General features: G+C 42.1%; 1 protein-coding gene across 3 annotated transcripts in view; it reads left to right on the forward strand.

Annotated features, from left to right (window-relative positions):
* Nucleotides 1–19,202, forward strand: part of LRP8 (LDL receptor related protein 8) — a 192,731-nt gene that overhangs the window by 151,905 nt on the left and 21,624 nt on the right. For all 3 annotated transcript variants that reach the window (XM_087730523.1, XM_087730524.1, XM_087730525.1), the window contains one exon: nt 14,390–14,752. In XM_087730523.1, the coding sequence (XP_087586649.1) occupies nt 14,390–14,752 (363 nt within the window). The remainder of the gene's footprint in view (nt 1–14,389; nt 14,753–19,202) is intronic.

The raw sequence follows: 19,202 nt of genomic DNA on the forward strand, positions 1-19,202 counted from the left end.
TGAGAGCTTGTGGAGGATTGATAGCTATCCTCTCTCTTATCCAAATCTGATAAACCTCACTAAGCCTATCCATGGATACTCTGTTAACATTCCCATTTCTTCTCTGTTTAGAATCCTCCTTTATCTGTTTTCTCTTATCTCAGCAGCACACAGTATCCTGACAAAAAAAAAAAAAAAAAAGTCTGTTCTTTGGTTCAGACTTTTCTTTTTTGTTTGGTTGGTTTTTTAAACCTCTGCACCCATGTTTTTGTTCTCATTTTAAAAGAAGCTTCATCACTGACTGTCACCTGCAGCCCCTTGGAGCAGAGTACCCTGTCATAGCTAAGGCTGCACCTCTCACAGAGCTGACCAACTTGTCTATAAATAACACATCTTTCTGCATAAACGTTTGGAAGGCAGTTTATTTGTGCTCAGAATAATTTCTATGGTGAGAGCCTGAAGATATTGTGAGTGAGGGCATCCAGAAGAAAAACTCTAAGCTCTTTCTAAATCTATGTTAATAAAGCTATTACCTCAAGCTAATGTGACACTTTGAACATATTTTAACTACAGATACTCCTATTTCTTGATAGGAATAACTGGCTCTTAGTATTGAAATTCTTCAAAAGAACTTAATATGGAGTTTATGAACATTACTTGAGCCTCCATTTCTGCATGTGTAATTTGTATCACTAACAATATTGTGTTGGTATCCAGATACAGGAGCAGGGCTTGGTTGTGCTGAGGCTGTCCAAGTGCTTGTCCCTATGTCAAAATGTTCACAGTCCAAGTTAAAGGAGGATCTACTTCAGGAGAGTGCAGGAGAGGAAAACAAGGATTATGGTAATAGAATCATCCAAAATTGTAAGAACAGTGCAAGTGTATTATGGTTCTTCCTCCTATGTCTGCTTCTGGCCTCCCAACAACTTGCTTTTCAGATACTCTTCTGGGTTTGATAATTCTTGCTGGATTTTTCTTCTCAGAATTATGTAATTGCTGTTTGAATCAATGTGAAATTTATCCAGCATAGTCAGCGTAGGCACTGGCATGACCAGCTGGAGGGAGAAAGCTGCTGTTCAAAAATTCAGGGACAAAAGTACAGAATATGAATAAGAGAATCTTCTGTTTGGGTTGGGTTCTCCTTTGTGCTTTTTATCAGCCACATCCTTGGTGCATCATCTTGCACGAATGGAAACAAACTGGTGCTCTACATCCGTCTCCTTTGCTTTTTGTCACTGTTGAAGACTTGCTGTTTCAATCGGCACCCTGTGTGATCTGAAAAAGGTTTGTCACGGCAGTGCTCAGAATGTCCTTCCTTCAGGGAAGGAGAGAATTTGCAGTCTTGTATGCTGTCTTCGTGTAACCTCCTTTAGACAAAGGGTTCAGCTGCAGTTAGCAAGCTCTGGACTTACCTGAGTGCAGGCATGCTGAAAAAAAAAATGCATCTCAAACAATGGATAAGTCAAATATTTCCTTTGAGTTCCTCATCTCTCCCTGTACAATCTAGCCCTATAAAAAGTTAGCCTTAGTAGTAAGCAAAGCAGACTGTATTCATCTGAAATAAGGGTACTGTTTGCCATGTCTGGAGTGAGAAACAACAATTTGATAGGTGAAATCCATTAAAATCAAAACTTCCACAGAGATGTGTAAAACAGCCTTTGCTGGCCTGTTAGGCCTGGTCTGGTACCAGTATTAGGAAAGCAGTTATTCTCATAAGCAGTCCAGGCACTGACCCCATCATACTGCATGGAAGCCATTATCAGTGGATGGTAAGGCAGTTTGTAGTTGTTGTTCACCCATGAACAAGGAGGAAAAATGGTGCTATTTTAACTCTGTGGAATAACTTCCCGAGGAAGCAATGGAAGCTGTGAATTATTTAACCTGCAGTGGATAAAGCACCAGTGATTAGGGATCCAGATTTGTGTCTGCACGGTCTGTAATTGCACCAGGGATTAATTGCAGGTATTAATCCATGCATGTAAGTAGCTAAGTGCCTGTCTGCCTAAATAATTTACTTCCAGCAGGTAGGTGTTAAGTCCACTGCTAACTTCCAGTGCACAAACAATTTTTGAAAACGCAAACATCTGCCTTTTTAAAATAAAAGAGCATATCAAAAGAAAATAAACTTATTTTTTGGTTCTTTGGAGCACTTATTTTTCAGTTCTTTGGAGCAGAAGTAATTTGTGTCTTTACAATACTAAGTGTGTTGTAGTCATAGGTCAGGTTTAGTCCTCTAAAATAGACATCAACAGTTAATAATGTAAGAGCAGTCTTGAATTTGCTGGCTTGGAGGTGCTGGCTTCCTTTCTCTTGTTTCCCTGCTTGAGGTTTTCTGCTCCCAGTGTACCTAACCTTTGTCACAATTGATTGGACAAGCTTAGGAATGCATTTACTGAGACTAAAAAGAGAAATTAAATATTATGCGAGACTGTAAGAAGCATCACAACTCAGGATCAGTCTGGACTTTACTAACTACTGCAGAACTCGTTAAATCTCTGCTAAGAAAGACACTAACTAGTGTTTTGTCAGCCTCTCAGGAATGCACAGAGCATTTCACCATGGCTTTAGAACAGAAGACCTACCATCCTGTAACAGCTGAAATGGGCATTGCACCCCTTTAATGCACACATCACTTCTTCCTCCTGACAGGACTCTGGGATGGTCAGCAGAGAAAGCAAGGCCTCTGGCCCCATCTCTTCTGATTGTGTTACTGGTTCTCACCTGGACCACTTCTTGCACCCAGTATGGAAATTATGTCTTGCAGATGAGGAGTTGGAAGTGTACAATTTTCCCAATAGTCAGATACAGTGAAATGATGTATTCATTGATATAGTGATAGCATAATAAGCTATTTTTCCCATACCATGATTTATTCTGCTTAACTATAGTACAGAGACAGCGATACGTGGGAATTTGTGCAGGTAACAGACATAATTATACTGATTTCATAAAGTTGTCCAAGAGTGAGAGCCAGTAATTCCTGCAGGAGTCTTATGAAGGTGACAGCCTTATTACCGAGAGCATCTTCTTTTGGACCCTGGTCTTCCAGCTTTTTATTGCTGACCATATATCTCAGAACTAGTTCTAGGTTTTCAGCCCTATGATACAATATGCCGGATTGAAAGTGAACAAATTGGGTAAAGTTTTTTAAATTAATAAGGGAAAGAACAGTTAGCACAGTCTTGCTCAGCTGTAAGCTGCAGGTTCTTGCTGTGGTGGCTCACAGCCTTCACATTTCCATGCTATATATATCACTTACAAGATCATCTGGGCAGGAGCTTTTCACTTTTTCCTGGCAAAGCTCCAGGCACATGTGTGGTTCTCCATAAAAAGCAGCAGTGCCTACAAGTGAGGGATCCTTTTCTTGGAAGGTCCAAGTGCAGAAAGCTTTCAGAGTCAACTCTTTCCAATGCCCTGCTCAGTAACCCTCACAACACCTGAGAACCATTGGCAGAAGGCAGAATTTAAAGCAGACTAAAGCTGGTCTGATCCCTTCAGCAGATCCACCTGGTGATGAGCCAGCTGAAGTGGGGAAGTTACAAAGCTGATTTAAGCCACCTTCCTCCACACTGCACCTGCACTCACATGAAGTGACCTTTCTGTTGACAGTTAAATTGTTTTATCACCTTTTATCATTGTCCTGTAGCAATAAGGAGCATCATGTTGTCTCAGCATCATTTTCTTCTTCACGCAGTAAAAGGTACTTCTGTTTTGCATCTGAGTCACACTTCCAGTGCTACCTGTGGGGATTTGACCATACTGATTCTGTTCATTCCAAATCTCCACAAATCCTACTGAGAGCTTTTTACTTGGTGATAATGTAGCACTAATTTTATCTTCCTGTGCAGCCTGATTAATAGGTGCTTTCGTCAAAGTTACGAATTCTGTTCCTTACCTTCATTAACAGGCTAGGTGCACAGTGATGTACTGTTCCTCAGTCAGCTCAGAGGGAAATCAAACCCAAAGGATCAGATTTTGCCATATATTCTCCTTGAGAAACCCACCAATTTTAATGGGGTTAAAGCCCATAGTATTGCATTCGTGCCTGCCCGTAGAGGAAATATTTATCTGTTATCACTATTCATGATTATTTCAGCATGTAATGAAAAGAGACATGGCTAGCCTGAAATTCCTGTAATTTTATAGAAGATAGCTGTAACTTGAGTACACTTGCCATGGTGGAGGAATCTACAATCATTTCCAAGAATGGAAAGAAAATTACTATAGATTTAACAAATGAAAGTCCTTCATAAATAAGATAAGGTAGCACAGCAATGATATCCTCTGGGCTTTACATGATGTTTAATTACTGGACAGCTGGAGGGATTAATGCTTGTGCATTATGCCCTGGCTCTCAGAAATTAAACATGTACAGCTGCCACTTTATCACTGCTTAAAGTATTAGAGCTCCTTCGAAAGCAGTAGTAATTGCAGAAAAATCCCCATAGTTATTTAGGAAAAATCTCAGCCTGTAATCATATTTGTCCTGAGTTCCTTCAGAACAAAACAGCAAGAAAAATGAGATTGGTAGTTATCTTTAATTGCACTCTTCCAGGAAAAATGAAGGTAGTTGTATTTTTAATATATTGGATGCTTGTTGTAATTAAATGTAAAATACTGCATGAACTCAGGTTAGAGGTAGGATAGTCATTGCGTGAGTCAAGAATTAAACCCTAAAGCTGTGGCCTAAGCTGTGCCAGGGCTCTACCTGCAGAAGGTTAGGGCAAAATGGCTTTGTTTTCCCTACTGCTGTCTCTATAGCTTAGGTTTAAAAAAAGAACATACACGTGTAATGTTCTGCAAATGGAGTTTCCCAGTACTGAGTGGTGACTTGCTCACGATAGCAGGCTTTGGTGGTGGCCTCTGCACACTTGCTCTGTGCTGATCCCTCGGTTACAGATAAATTGTCCGTATCAGTATGTTCCATGAATAATTTATTCTTTAAAGCATAATAGATGAAAACACAGCATGAAAACAAGACAATTTAGAATTTGGTACTTTTACGTTTTTTCCCTGAAGGTATGCTAGGAAAAAAGACTAGATGCTAAGAACACACTGCAGGCACGTGCTCACGTGCACACAGACACACCAATCCTACACACCCCAAATGATAATTTTTCACGGAGCTGTGGAAGAGTGGTATGAAAGAAGTGGTTTTATACAAAGATTTGTGGATAATTAAAACAAAAGGCTAATGCTGCTGGACAGCATGTTACCTGTGCGCGCACAAAAAAGCTTTGTACTGCTGCTCTTTCGGTACTTTAGCTGGAGAAGTTGGCTCTGATTCTTCTTTCCAGTCTCACATGTCATACTGTCAGAGGAGCAAAAGTTGGCCTGTAGTTATGTTTATCTTCTGGGCAGTCTGTCTTTCAACAGTTAGAGCTCTTGGAGTTGAAATAGCCAAGAAATAGCATCTCTTATTGCTAAATATGATTGTATTTCATGTCCCTGAAGTGCCTTCTTCATAAGAATGGAGCTATAATTCTGAGCTTGTTTATTCAAAAAGCAAGAATCTCTTTAGTTTTATTAAGGGAAATCTTCTTTAGCTGTCAGTGCCAACGATCATGTTATGATGGCAGATATGTGGGTAGGAGTTCCATCCTTCGGTGGCCACGGGTACATAGGCGTTATGCTAATTAACGAGTTCTTAACAGTTATGCTTCCTGAGCATATGATCTGAAGACTGAATCAAAATCAGTTAGCTTGAACTCAGTACAGTCCTACGCAGGAGAGGACCATGTAATGTTTGATGCAAAACCAAAAAAAAAGCTGTTTTATGAGTCATGTTAATGGATAAAACAACATCTGAAAGTTTTCTTAGTGGCTGAAATACACTATTTTCATACAGAGGAGGATATAATGTTTGGATTAACTTTGCTTATATTTTGCAAAGAAATTTGTTTATTTGATAAAATATGACTGGGAAGGCTTAGCTCACAATAAAATACACTTCAGTACACTTTTTTCCAAGAAGTTTAAAAGAATTACTCATGTTACACGACTGATTCTTCTTCTCAGCTCAAATCCAGGAAAGCACTGCCTTCTATTTCAAAGCCGTAGAAACTGAAAGGCAAATCCTAATGCCATAGAAATCTCACTACTATTAAAGTGAATGTAGTTAGCACATGACCCTTACACTTTTAATTGCGGTGAGCATCACTCAGTGCTTAAATTTTCCATTTGAGTAGAAAATCTAAGACATTTTTTTCTAAAAATGATTACCGTTCTTTCGTGGAATTGTGGATTCATTATGTGGGTACATTGTTTACATCAAGTAATAGCTGTGCCCCCTAATACCACATAACTGAAAATAATTAGGGGCTGGTTGTTTCCTGAAAAGTCTGTCAATCTCTCCCCCTCCCAAAACCACCACAGTGGTCTTGTCTTTATAGACTTGGTCAATATAATATGTGCTTATATTCATAACCTTGAATCTGGCTACACTGAATTCTGCCAATTGTCTCGTTGTATCCTTGATGCTTCTTTTTTAAGGTACTCTTCCCTTCACATCAGTTGCCTTGCAAACTGTTATATTTCAAAAGTATCTCACTTTGGATAGCTGTTCCTAGAGAAGTGTGAGAGACAGTTGAGTAAACTTGGGGGGTGAGATGTGACAACTCTCAGCGTTTCCATGTTTTGTCTGTGCTCCAGAAGAGTTAATAGTGCCATGTTCTAAATGCAATGAATATTTAAGTCTAATAGTGAACCAAACTGCAATAAGAAGAAATATCTCCTCTTACAGAGAATTCCCATCAAGCAAAGTAAATTAGTGGAAGTGGAGATTTTATGGCGCAGTGACCTCATCGCTTGCAGTGTTAGCACTGCTTTGTCCCTCGTTACTCAGCTGAGTTAAAACTCATGCACCCTCCATTGCTGTAGCTACCAGATTATCAGGATGAATCCAGGCTTTTCTGTCTGCCTTGCCTGTTTGGCGCATTGGTTCAGAAATGTATCCTGAGGGTGGCCAATGTGGCTTTCCTTTGCTCTATTTTCCCCAGTTAGGCCTGTGTGGCAATTCCATCAATGAAGAATTCTACCTAAGAATTCAGATTTTTTTCTTTCTCTTCAACTGCTTTCGAGGTGTGCACAGTTTTCATGACATGAGAGTAGCTGCATAGGCATTAGCAGTGCATGTAGCTTTGTGGTGTCAATTGCTGCTCCCTTGTTCCTTGTCTGCATTCAATAAAGATAAGTATTGTAGGTCATTACAAACCTCCGGTATTCCCTTCTTAGTTATGGCAGTGTAAGAGACTTGATTGATTCTGGTGGAACGGGTTCAGTTTTCTAACTGGTTAAACTGGTGCCATTCCTGTGCTTGGGAATGTGTGGGTAAGGAGGAAGCGGCAGGCCAGCAACATAGCTGTGGACCAACAGACATGGGTTTGAATTCCTTGCCTTTCCCAGTCAGAAAGCAAACAGAGCTTGCCCATTTTCTGAGAATAAAACAAATTGTGCCGTCATTTGCCAATGTGACTGAAGTGTAGCTTTTAAGATTCTGATGAAGTCTCTCTCCTGAGCCGGACATAAGAAACCAGAAAGCCACGGAGAAAACAGACAGGTATAGTAAGGCGGTTTGTGTCTGCGTATTAGCAGATGAGCACAGAGTGGAAGTCTGCCCAATGGCTGGAAGTTGAGATCTATGGAGTAGGCTTTTCCTGGCGAAGTGTCTGTGATTTAAACTCTGCAATGGCTAAATTAACTCCTGGTCATGCAGAAAGTTCTGTGCAGGCAATCCTCATAACCACAGAGATTCCTGCTGAATCCAAGAGGTCTACGTATGCAGTAATGTGGTTTTTGTGTGTACTGTCACAGGATCAAGGCCCTGTTCAGTAATGCTCTGTTCTGGTTGCTGGAAGAATATTTATATATTCCTCAGAAATACAGAATTTTGTGTGATAATATTAGAGCAGCTGTTAGTTTCACAGTTATTATCAGATGTTTCTGAGGGATTTGCCAAATTGGTGTAATTTGTAAAATTGCCGTTTTAATAAGCAAGTCATATCTGATGGAATAGGAGTGAGCTTGCCCTGCACAGCTTCCAATTTTCAAAGTCAGAAAAGAAACCCACTAAGCACATCCCAGCAGATTTTTTTTCCATTTAAGTTTTGGCTAGTATCAAACATCTCCAATCTGATTCAGCTGATTATATTCCAATCAGAATATAAAAGAGTAACAATAATGTCTTTATTAAAGCAGCACAGTATCAACCTTAGGCGTTCTGACCATCTTTTTTTTTTTCTCCCAAGCTGCTTTATTTTACCACTAAACCCTCTACACTGGACTCACTTGTTCTTATTTTGAGGTCATTTTCAGTCATTTAACCAGAAGAACCTGTGATAAACTTCTTAACACTTTCCTGGTATGAAGTAAAATTGAGGAGACTGCAAGTATGAGTTAGCAACATTATTGCACATAAGTAAGATTAAAGACAGGGAAGAAATTCAGAGTGTGCATACCTTGTGTACATAAGCTGCTTTTCTCCGTAAATTGTGGGGTCATAATGAATTTTATTTTCAGAAAATTAAACCACTTTGAATATATGATTCTTAGGAAATATATTCTAAATTGGTAGATACATTTTTGAACCAACTATTATTTATCAGCAGGAGCTTTGGCATCTGGTTGCTCCATTATAATTAACCAATACTACGCAAATACTGCTGCAGAGAATAGAAAAAGAACTCATTTGTGTTTGAGGGGAGCAGTGTGGCAAAGGCAGTGAGTGCATGCAAATATTAATTTGCTAGAGTGTGTGAGGTGGCTCCTTAGCTACATTAGTGATTTGAACAATATCAGGAATTACTATTCCTTCTGCAGTCTTCATCTATATGGGCTTTTCGGTATCAATCACCATAGCAACAACCACTGTTAGTAGTGAGACTGCAATTCAGCTGCATTATTCCCTCCATGGGAGGCCTGTCATTTTTTCAGAGCAATGCACTTCAAGGTCATCTTCATTTACCTCCATCTCTTTTGCTGTCCTTCCTGGAGGGCAGCTTTCCGTGGGAAACTTGTCCTTCTAGGCATGAATCTCTGCTTTAAAGACTGGCATTTGACTGAAGATCTGTATGAAATATTCAGATATTTGGTAAGCACACCAATTGTCTGTGGACAAAACAAATAATTTAGATACAATTAAGCTTGAAAATAAATACTAATGAAATAAAACTAACATGATGACAGCATCGGTAGCTGGCCTGGGAGTTCCAGCTTAATTTAGCCTGTCTGGACTCTGTGACCTCCTTATCCGTGGTCCAGCTCAGAGGTGAATTTATGTGGGCTGCGTGTGGTAGCTGGGTTTGCACTCTGTGCAGAATACCTGGGCAGGTGGAGCTCAGGCATTCCATTCCTTCAGCCACGTGGAGCTCAGATCCTAAACCTCACAGCTTAGGAGAGTTTCTGAAGTCCACCAGCCTCTCCTGCCAGTGTTGAAGCAGTGATGAATCAACAGCAGAACTCTCCCTCCCCAGTGCAAATGTTAGTGTGCATAAATCATCCTTTGCCTTCTTTAGAAGATCCATTATCAGATTTAAGCAAACAAGAAATTTTGAGCCACGCTTTATTCAAGCTGCTTTGGGGAGGGTGTCAGAAAAATGCAGTGTAATAATTCATCTTATTTTCTTGTCTTCAGCATCTGTAATTGCTGTTATCCACTTTACCACAAATTTTACCAAATAATTATCTTTCTTTAAGCCATTCATGTAATTTCAAGTGAAACTGACTTTTTGGGAGGAGAGAGATGAATTAATTATCTGACTTTTACTGAAAAGCTAGAAAATCTTTAATTAAAGATTAGCAGAGGCAGCAGTTACAGTCCATTGTACGTAGTTCCAAGCTCCTATTAATGATGGATATCCTGTTTATTTCTTATTTTGAGTTTTATCCAGATTTGAGGATTCATGCTTGGTAGAGATGTCCATTGTAGAAATGTTGTTACGTACAAATATATATTTTTTGAAATTACAGTTCTCAAAGAGTGCCCTGTATCTTTAGAGCATTCTCCTTTTCTCTATAAGCACTTAAAAAGCATGTGGTAGAATTATCTTAATTTTTTGGTACAGCACCTGAGCTAAGATTGTTCATGCCGCTCCGGACCACTCACTAAAGCCTCTGGTTAAATCCTGGCTCCAGGCAAAAGAGAACCAGACAGTATTGAAACACTAACTCCACAACTACAATCTCTTCTTTTCTGTTTTTTAACTTCCTCTATCCAAAGACTGCTTCTGCTCCACTCTCCTCAAGAGATGTGACAAGACTGCAGCTGGAGGCTGTGAGGCAAAAACTGTGACAGTTGTGCTCTGTCTGTTGGTATATAGTACAAGGCAGAAATTAATGCAGAACACCTCTGGTATATATTGTCTATAGGCCAAAGCACATGTACGCTATCATTTAGATGTGATGTTTTACTTCCTAAAACTGTGAAGAACCTTAACGGATTACAGTACTCTACAAAACTTTTTTTGTAATTATGCTTGTTTACTGCTTTGAAGCCTGTTGGTTAAACACTTCTTCTTAAGAAACATTTCCAAGATTTGTACTGGGATGACTCCATATTTGAAGTAGATTTTGCATCTTAGAGTACGACATTTATTAATTTCTTTGGCACTAAGGAAAGCAAGTTAATATTTGTTTCCTTCGCTTTGCATGAATAAGCTTATAATAGGACAGGTAGCAAAATCAGAGAATGCAAGCAAATTGCTCAAGTCAAGGAAAAAATACTCCAGTGATCATTTAATTACTATCTGCACATTTTCTATTTAAATGCTCTGGAGGCAGTGAAATGCTGTAGTGATGGGACTACCTAGGTACCCTGACAGATTTATGAAAGGAGGTGTGAAGTAAACTGTCCCTGGGACTTTACTTCCCCATCCTCATCTCTCCAGGTGCTATTAAGATAATTTGTAGTGCTGCTTTTTATTGGGTTCTTCAAACCAGCACCAAACCATGCAGCAGGGACCCCAAAGAGCATGAGCATGCTGGCTCTTGCCTAGGTACAGAGGGATTATAAGCAGCTTTTCTCCTCTGTTGCCTGTTTGTGCCAGAGCAAGTCCCCGAGTGGCTGGAAGCTGCAGACTTTGCTTTATCCTGGCATGCCCTGCGGATTTTAGCTGTCAGAGAGGATAACGGAAGGGTGAGAGGAATTGGGACGTTGTCTGCCTTCCCATGGCCAGCAGGAGAGCCAGCTGCACAGGGAGATGGAGATCTCTGCTGGAGGCATGTGTGACACAGAAGGAACTGTCCTATTTGAGCTAACCTGAAGATGGTCATTAGATCTGTAAATGAAGAAAAAGGCATTTTTATTTCTTGAGTTCACCAGGAGGTGCCTAGAGCAGCCTTCTGTAGTAAGGGACCATGTGCTCCCGTTTGGCACTGCCGCTGGCTGCTAGTGCATGCACTGCAGTGGCCCCTGTGGCAGCTCTGGTGGCTGTCCAGCGGCCTTCTTGTTGTGGTGCAGGGGTAGCAGCCCATCAGTCTTACTGGTTGTCCCAGCAGCGTATGGCTACTGTAATTGTAGACAGGAAGAGCTGAGCACAAAGAGCTGCTCTTCTGCCTCCTAGGCCTTGTCCCAGTGCAGGTGATGCCCTGTCAGTGCTGGTGCCGCTGCCCCTGGCTTTAGCTGCGTGAGTGAGTTGCAGAGATTGATCCCCACTGAAGAACTGCGGTGGTGGGAAGGGGGAGTTAGCACCAGCCACGCTGCTGTGCTTGTTCAGTGGAGGGAGAACTTGTAGTCTCTAGTGCTGTCTTCACACTAAATTTAATTTTTAAAAAGAAATAAAATAATCATGACCATGCAATTTTTCCAGCTAGTAATTCACAAGCTTCAGTGAGAAAGTCCTCATGAGATGTTACAAAAGCTGAACTGCTTCTATTTTCTGGCTGCGATTATCAGTAATTTTATATCTGTAATGGGATTTGTAGGTGCAGAGGAGGAGCTTTTGTGCAAACTTCCATTGTCTGTATCCCACACATATGTTTATCAGTCTCTAATTTGCCAATGCAGCAAATTTCTGAAGGGAAGTGCGTACAGCCAGAAGGAGGGGTGGAGGTGGGACCAGGAAAACAATGAGGGAAAGAAGATGGGCTCATGACAGTTGGGGGAAAGGAAATTAATGCACATTTGGAGTGTGCAAATCATTACAGCCTTGCCCAAAAATTAGGGATCAAAGGACTATGAAAAATTTTGCTCACTGATCTGTTTCTGAGATTCATCAAAATAATGCTAGAAAAGCAATTTTTTCTTCTCAGCATTGATCTGTTGCAGAAACTGTACATAGCCCTAGAAATATTCCTGTTTCTCACTTCCTTTTTCAAATAGATTGGTAAGATTATAACTGTTACCTTAAATTTCCACTTGGCAGTTCCATATTATGTATCATCTGAAGAGAGTGTTGTTACACAGCAGCATACTGATCGGTAGGGTTAATAGATTATTTTATTTCTAGTTATGGGATAAGGATAGAAGAGTATGCTCAATGAAGAGAAAGAGCAGAATGTGGGTGAAAAATGGAGCATTTTAACGGTCTCAATTCTGCCATGCGAAAGAGGGAGGTTTTTTAGATGCTTCTGCATCAGACTGTGCACATATTTCAGGTCCTAATTCATCTAATATTACTTGTCTGATCTCAGTTCCCTCTGTTTGGAGAGGAGAAATATTAGCCCCTCCAAGGGACAGTTGTTATTCCAAGGTAGGTGGCAGGATTTTCCTGTTGAGGGCATCTGTCTATATCCAAAATATTTTACCAAGTACAGAAGGAGCCTGAACAACCTGCCTGGACCAGATGATACTTTGGTGTATAACACTAGGTGCTCCTTTGATGACCACGCTCTATTGCATTTAATTATTGATGTCAAGTTGGGCACACAGCAGTGTGCAGCTGAGATTCTCTTTAACATTTATCCCTGTTGGAGGGAGCTTGTGTTGTAGCCAGTGCATGGTAGTATTGCACTAAGGAAGACAAACCTCTTTTTCTTCTAATTAGGCAGATTGCTACTCTGGTAGACACAGTAACATCTGGAAAACCTGGGACTAAATGGGTCAGAGCACAGGGCAGGAGGGGAGAAGTATATATATTGTCATGCTCTGATGTAAATCTAGAGCCTGCTTAGGTTAACAGTCAGAGCCCAGCAAGTTTGCAAGCTAGAATATAAATAAGTATCCCTGTACAAGTGAATATGTTCTTAATTGCTAGGTAAATAGAGTTTCATTCCCAGGTATAAAACAAACATAATATTTCAGTAGAATACCACCGGGTTCTTGTTGCTGGCTGAAAGCTGGAATATGACAACTCTTTTACAGAGATTCTGCTGCCTTCCAGAAGCACTTGCCATTGCAGTGATCAGTACCATCTGAACTGTGTGGTTTATCACAGGGGCTCTGCAGATATGACAGTAAATAGTTCTGCTTCTGAAGACAAAAAGACTCCCAAGTGCAATGTAAAAAAAAAAAGTTTATTGTAATTTATTTGTATACATTTATTGTACTTGTAATTTATCAAAGCCGTAACTTTCCTGTAGATGACTGAAACTGCAGAAGCAGAATTCTTTTTTAAGTAACTACATAAAAGCACTTATGGAGAATTTCTTCCAGGGTTTTGGTTCCCCCACACCTTGATGAAACAAAGTGACTGTGAACTGCACATTGCTGGAGTACCTGAAAGTTTAATTTGAGCAGGCTTCTCTGGTTCAGCTGTCCATTAGGCTTGCAGAGGAGAGTACTCCACTCAGCTTCCTATCTGACAAATGCCTCATTTGTATGTTAATGTTGAGTTGTGATTTCCAGGGAAGGCATTCAGTGTGTTGTAAAGGGCCTTACTGGCAGATTGCAGCTAAATTGATGCTCGACTCACTAAATATTTACCCTACACATCCCACTTAATATGTCCAAAACCAGGCACACTGTGAAATCCTGAAACCTGATTCTGTGCTTGCGAAAGTCAGGAAGCTGGTAATGTCAGCACAGAGCAAAGTGAAGCGCTGTGCGAGTCCACCAGCGCATGCCAGCACACCTCCGGCCCACCCCGCAACCTCCCTGCTCTTTCCGTGCTGTCACCCCATACACCGGGGCTTGCCTGGCTGCTCTTGCCTCAACACCAGGGCAGCGCTGCAGCTGGCCCCCCACTTTTCCTACCTGCAGTTCTCACAGCCCAGCTGCCCCTTCTTCTACAGGGCTGCCCATGGCCCATAGAGGATGCATCCTATGGCACAGCTGGGGAGATGACCACTGTGTCTTCACCTGATCTTTGCCACGTAGTTTACCATTGGGAAAAATGTTTTGGGTTAGGACAGCCAAGGTGGTGCTTTTGTGCCCTTGCCCACCCCTGTCTCAGATATTCCTAATGTGCTAAAGCTGGCACAGTGATGAGGGGTAGGTTGGAGACCTCATAGCTCACTGTTTGTTTTTATTCCCAAGCCTGTTCTCCCAATGAGTTCCAGTGCAGTAACAAGTCGTGCATCTCCATCATCTTCGTGTGCGATGGTGACAATAACTGCGGGGATGGCAGTGATGAAAGAAAATGCTCCCCTCTGACCTGCAACCCCAATGAGTTCCAGTGCAACAACAGCGTGTGCATCCCAGAGCTGTGGGTCTGCGATAACCAGCTGGACTGTGAGGATCAGTCGGACGAGTCCATAGAGAAGTGTGGCTATGATGCCAAGGCCCTCAACACCTGCGCGGCTCATGAGTTCCAGTGCGGCAATGGTGAATGCATCCACCTGAACTGGAAGTGCGATGGGGACGAAGACTGCAAGGACAAGTCTGATGAGCAGGATTGCCGTGAGTGCCTGCAGGGGTAGGGCAGGGCAGAGGGCACTCCTTTGTGGGGGAGAGGGGCCGCAAGGCTGCTGTGGGCTGTGTTGTAAGGCAAGTCTTTGATGTCTGTGCAGCAGCTGTGTGCCTGACAAGGAGCGTTTGTCTCCCAGATGGTGTGGCTGGGTGCCCAACCCAGCAGGATCAGGTATATTCCAGACTCCTTTTATGCTTTTTCCTTCAGGATTCAGAGAGGAGGTGCCAGAGCTGTTGGATGGTACCGTGCCTCAGAAGGTATCTGTTTCACTAGAAAGACAAGGAATGGAAAATGGGAAAAATGTTCAAAGCCTCAGGCTGCATGGTGGGGTCACAGCCTGGAGGTTAGAAGCCACAATGCTAAAGGGAATATATGATCAGCAGAAAAAAAACAATTAATTTTCTGCCTCTGAAGTTAGAGTATACTGAACAAGGCAGTCAAGAGCAGCACCTCTGAAGAATCCAGTTTGAAATGCACTTTGAGCTTGGCTTGATAAAGGCACAGAGCTAATAAATAATGGATTTCTTTTCAGCTGGCTTTATGCATTTAACATGGTGGTGTTGGTGTGCGTGGTATTTTGAATGTTTCGTCTATTTTTAGCCACTAAACTGTTCAAGCTGGTCACTTACCTGAGGAGGGCGGGAGAGAGACACAAGAAAATAAGAGCAAAATGTTTTGCTAAAATATTCATCATCACAAGATTGAAATAAAATATTTACATAGCTGTATATATTTAGCAGCTCTGACATTCAGCCACCTCTGGGGAGGAAGGCAGCAACCAGCTGCAGAAACCAGACATTTTTGCAAAGGTACCTAAGAAAATTTACCACTTTTGCCAGCACCATCTTTTCATACCCACGAAAACACTGAGTCCAGGCTGGTGAGCTCAGAGCAGCTGTGTGGGAGAGCCCTTCAAGGAGTGGGGGATCAGACTCTCTGCCACGCAGAGAGAGGCAGGTGTAAATTCAGTGGCTTCTTTAGCAAGAGGAGGAGGATGTACTAAGTCCTGGACACCACTGTTTACGCTGCAGGAGAGCAGGGGAATGAGCCACAGGTAATCCTGGAGCTGCTGTGCCTTTCAAGGAGCCAAGGACTCTTTTAAAAGAGAGATGAGAGCAGAGTAGGAGAAGCCAAATATGTTTTGATAGGAAGAGAGCAGCTTTGACTGCTGGGTACAAGGATATCATTGCTGTCAACCCCCTTCCAAGTAGGGATGAATTAGGTAGGATGTCTTTTCCTTCATCTCCAAGAAGAGGGGATACAGGAGCTGACAGAGCTCTTGGGCAGTGGGTACTCAGGCAGTACTTCCGGGGTCTGAAGCGTCACAGGGACAGTGGAGTCAAGAGACAAAGTTGCTTCCTGGCATCCATTTCAGCATGAAGTGACTGTAAGCCAGCCAAGCAGGAGCATGTCCAGTGGAGATGTGCACTGCTAGCTGGGGCAGTCTGTATTGTTTGGTGCCTGTTTTAATTCTGGGATCTCCTGCAGACAATCCTGTACTCGTATCCCCTCCGAATCAGGAGGCAGTGGCTAGGTCCACATTGCAAACACAGGTGAAGAACTGGTATCTGGCACAGGGGACTCCCAGCAGAACTGATCTCTGTCCCACTCTGTCACTGCATTCCCTGCAGTGACAGCAGCCTGGCAGGATGGCTGAGTTTAGACAACTCGGGAGAGGTAAAGGTGAGCTCCCTTCTATTTCCAAGTGGTGAAAGAGGGTAGCAGCTTACAGATGGCACTTTCTGATGAAATGTCTCTAAAATTTCAATCTCTGTCGTTTAGCTTGAAAGGAATTTTTTTAAGTCTTTTACAGGCCCTGTTTACTTTGATGCTCTCTGCTGGGTGAGAGGAGTGGGACTGTGCCCATGTACCTTGCTGAGGCAGAGGGAGCACTCTGTTTCCCAGCTTCTTCCCTTGATATGACAGACACCAGCAATATCCAGCTGAGCTTAAACTGCTGAGATGTGAGGCCCAAAAGGAGCACAGCTCTGACAGCATCTCTCAGCTACAGAGCAGCTTCACCAAGTAGCACCTCCAGATACACCAAGGGCAGCCTCCCTAGGGCAGAGTACACAGCTGGACACTGCTGCAGCATAGCATGGTGCTGACAACCAGTGGAGGAAGGAGGAAATGTGGCAGAAGTTACTTGAGATTACTATATCTCTCACTAGCGGAGATTTAGCACTCAAGGTTTTTTTCCAGTAAGTCTCAGTACAGCACAATGTGCAGCTTATCTACCCAGGAGAAACGAGCATGTGAGCTGCTTCTGCTGCTTTCAGTCCTGTGGGCCAGGAAACAGTGGGATTCAAAGCCCCATGTTTTAGCTGCTGCAGTGCTCCTCTGTACAGACTGCCTGGTTCTGCCCTTTACACCCATAGAAACTAGGAGTCACCCCAGTCCCACAGAGGTGCATAAGCCTGCTGCTGTTTACACCACGGGGAGGGGAATCTCTGAGGTAGTAGCCAGGAGAGGACTTGCAGCACTGAGTGCTTGCGTAGCTGATGGGTCAACTGGGTCAGAGTCAAAACTAATGTTGCTTCCCCTATCCTAAATGCAGCTGTTGCTTGGGTACACGTGCCTGCAGTAAGAAAGTGACATTTGAGAGCTCTGGAAACACAGCGTGACTGTTCGTCTGTTGGACTGAAGAGTTTAGGGATTGACCTTTATTTTTTTTTTTTTTCCTCTCCAGAAATTCTCTTTTTGAGATCAGTATCATGTGGCACACAGGGAGTTACAGATGCGTGACACTGCTCCATCCCCTTAGCAACAGGGATGGCACAAGTACCACTAGGTTTGACTTGATTAAAACTGCAGATACCAGCACTACGTCTTCTCTTGCAAATGGAAATCGTATGGGGTTTGCATTGTATAAAATAGAGGGATGGGAGCTAATGCTTTAAAAAAAAAAAGTCATGAGGCCATCACCAGTCATTTGTTATAATCATTTTGGGGTGATAAACGAGTAGAGCAGAAATGAAGTGTGACAATTGGTGAACAGGTTTTGGCAGCGAGACAGCAAATAAATAGGAGGGAATGAGTCATTTCAGGAAAGCCTGTGAGAACATTGAGTGGTTAGTTTTTTTTCCCTAGCATATATATTCAAATATGTATATATATTTATAAAATGAACATTAGGTTAGATTTATTAGTCTCCAAATCTGGTATGGTTAGATTTTAAAATGTCCTTTGCAACTTACATTAGGGCATCCAGGAGGAAGAATAAATAATGCTTATAACTGACAGCTAGAAAGCAGATCCCTTGGGGCCTGACCTCACACTTTTGTGCCTCTGTCTCCCCATCTATAAAATGGGATTGATGCATTTTGCAAATGCTGGGGTTTTCTTGAGATTAAGTTCATTTGGGGGGGGGAGCAGAAGACAGAAGAAACACAGGCTCACACTTGGAATCTGGAATATATCTGCTGAATTTGAGCAATACAGCTTTGTGCCCAGTATTTGCAAATGGGAAGTGTGTCTGAGTGTGCCTGTTACTTTAGCAGGGCTTTGGTAAATTGTTTCATATTTGATTTGCAGAGCAGTGGAGATGGCTATAAAACTGCTGAGATTTCACTGATTTAAACCCTCCAATAGCACAGCAATTTTCTGAACATCGTGTACAAATAAATAGCACAGCTTTTCCCTCTTCTTGGGATATTGCTCTGCTTTTGGGAATGGCCCTGATGGCAACCTGCTGTCAGCTCTGCCAGTGGTACTGAGATGGGTTTGTGTCCCAGCTTCAGGATAACAAAGTTCATGGCCCTCTTCCCTCAAACTTACACTCTCCAGGCCAAGTATAAACATAGCATTCTCTCTTCTCCTACTGAAAAACACACCGAAAATAGAAATGCTGTATATGCATTTTAATATCTTTGTGATCAATAAGAGTTGTTACTGTATCTGCTCTTTTTAGATGTCTGTTAAGAGGCTTAGGGGCCATTCCTCAAAGGTCTGAACTTCCACAGCTCTGCTGGAGTGAGAAGTGAGCCAGGAAACCAAGCTTGGTCTCCAAACTTCTGTGCCGCCTTCTTGAAGCAAAAGCTTTGTGCAATGATGTTGTACAGTCCTACATCTGTGTTTGGCAGTCCCTGTAGCAACCAAGCTAAGAGCTGTGCTGTCATTTTTCTCTCAGTCTTGTGGTACTTGTGCAACATTCTCTTTGCAGTTCCTGCAAAATTCTCCTTCATTTTAATTCGTTTTAGGATTAGAAACCTTTCTATTCTTAGCATTTAGCTATAACTGCTTTTCAGAAGAGCTTTGAAGATTACAGTTGAAGACAATTAGTAGGTTTTATAACGTCTGCCTTCCAAATCTGTAGCTGTTGTCATGCAGATTTACTTGATAAACTGGAGACCTGTTCCTGCTCCAGGAAAGACAAGACCCCCATTGGCTTTGATTACATGTTGCACTTTTGTGGGGGGTTAATACTTATAGTCAGAAATG

The sequence above is a fragment of the Nipponia nippon genome, unplaced genomic scaffold, assembly GCF_047370975.1.
Source record: "Nipponia nippon isolate SJK-2023a ecotype South Korea unplaced genomic scaffold, ASM4737097v1 scaffold_5, whole genome shotgun sequence".
Taxonomy (NCBI): Eukaryota; Metazoa; Chordata; class Aves; order Pelecaniformes; family Threskiornithidae; genus Nipponia; species Nipponia nippon.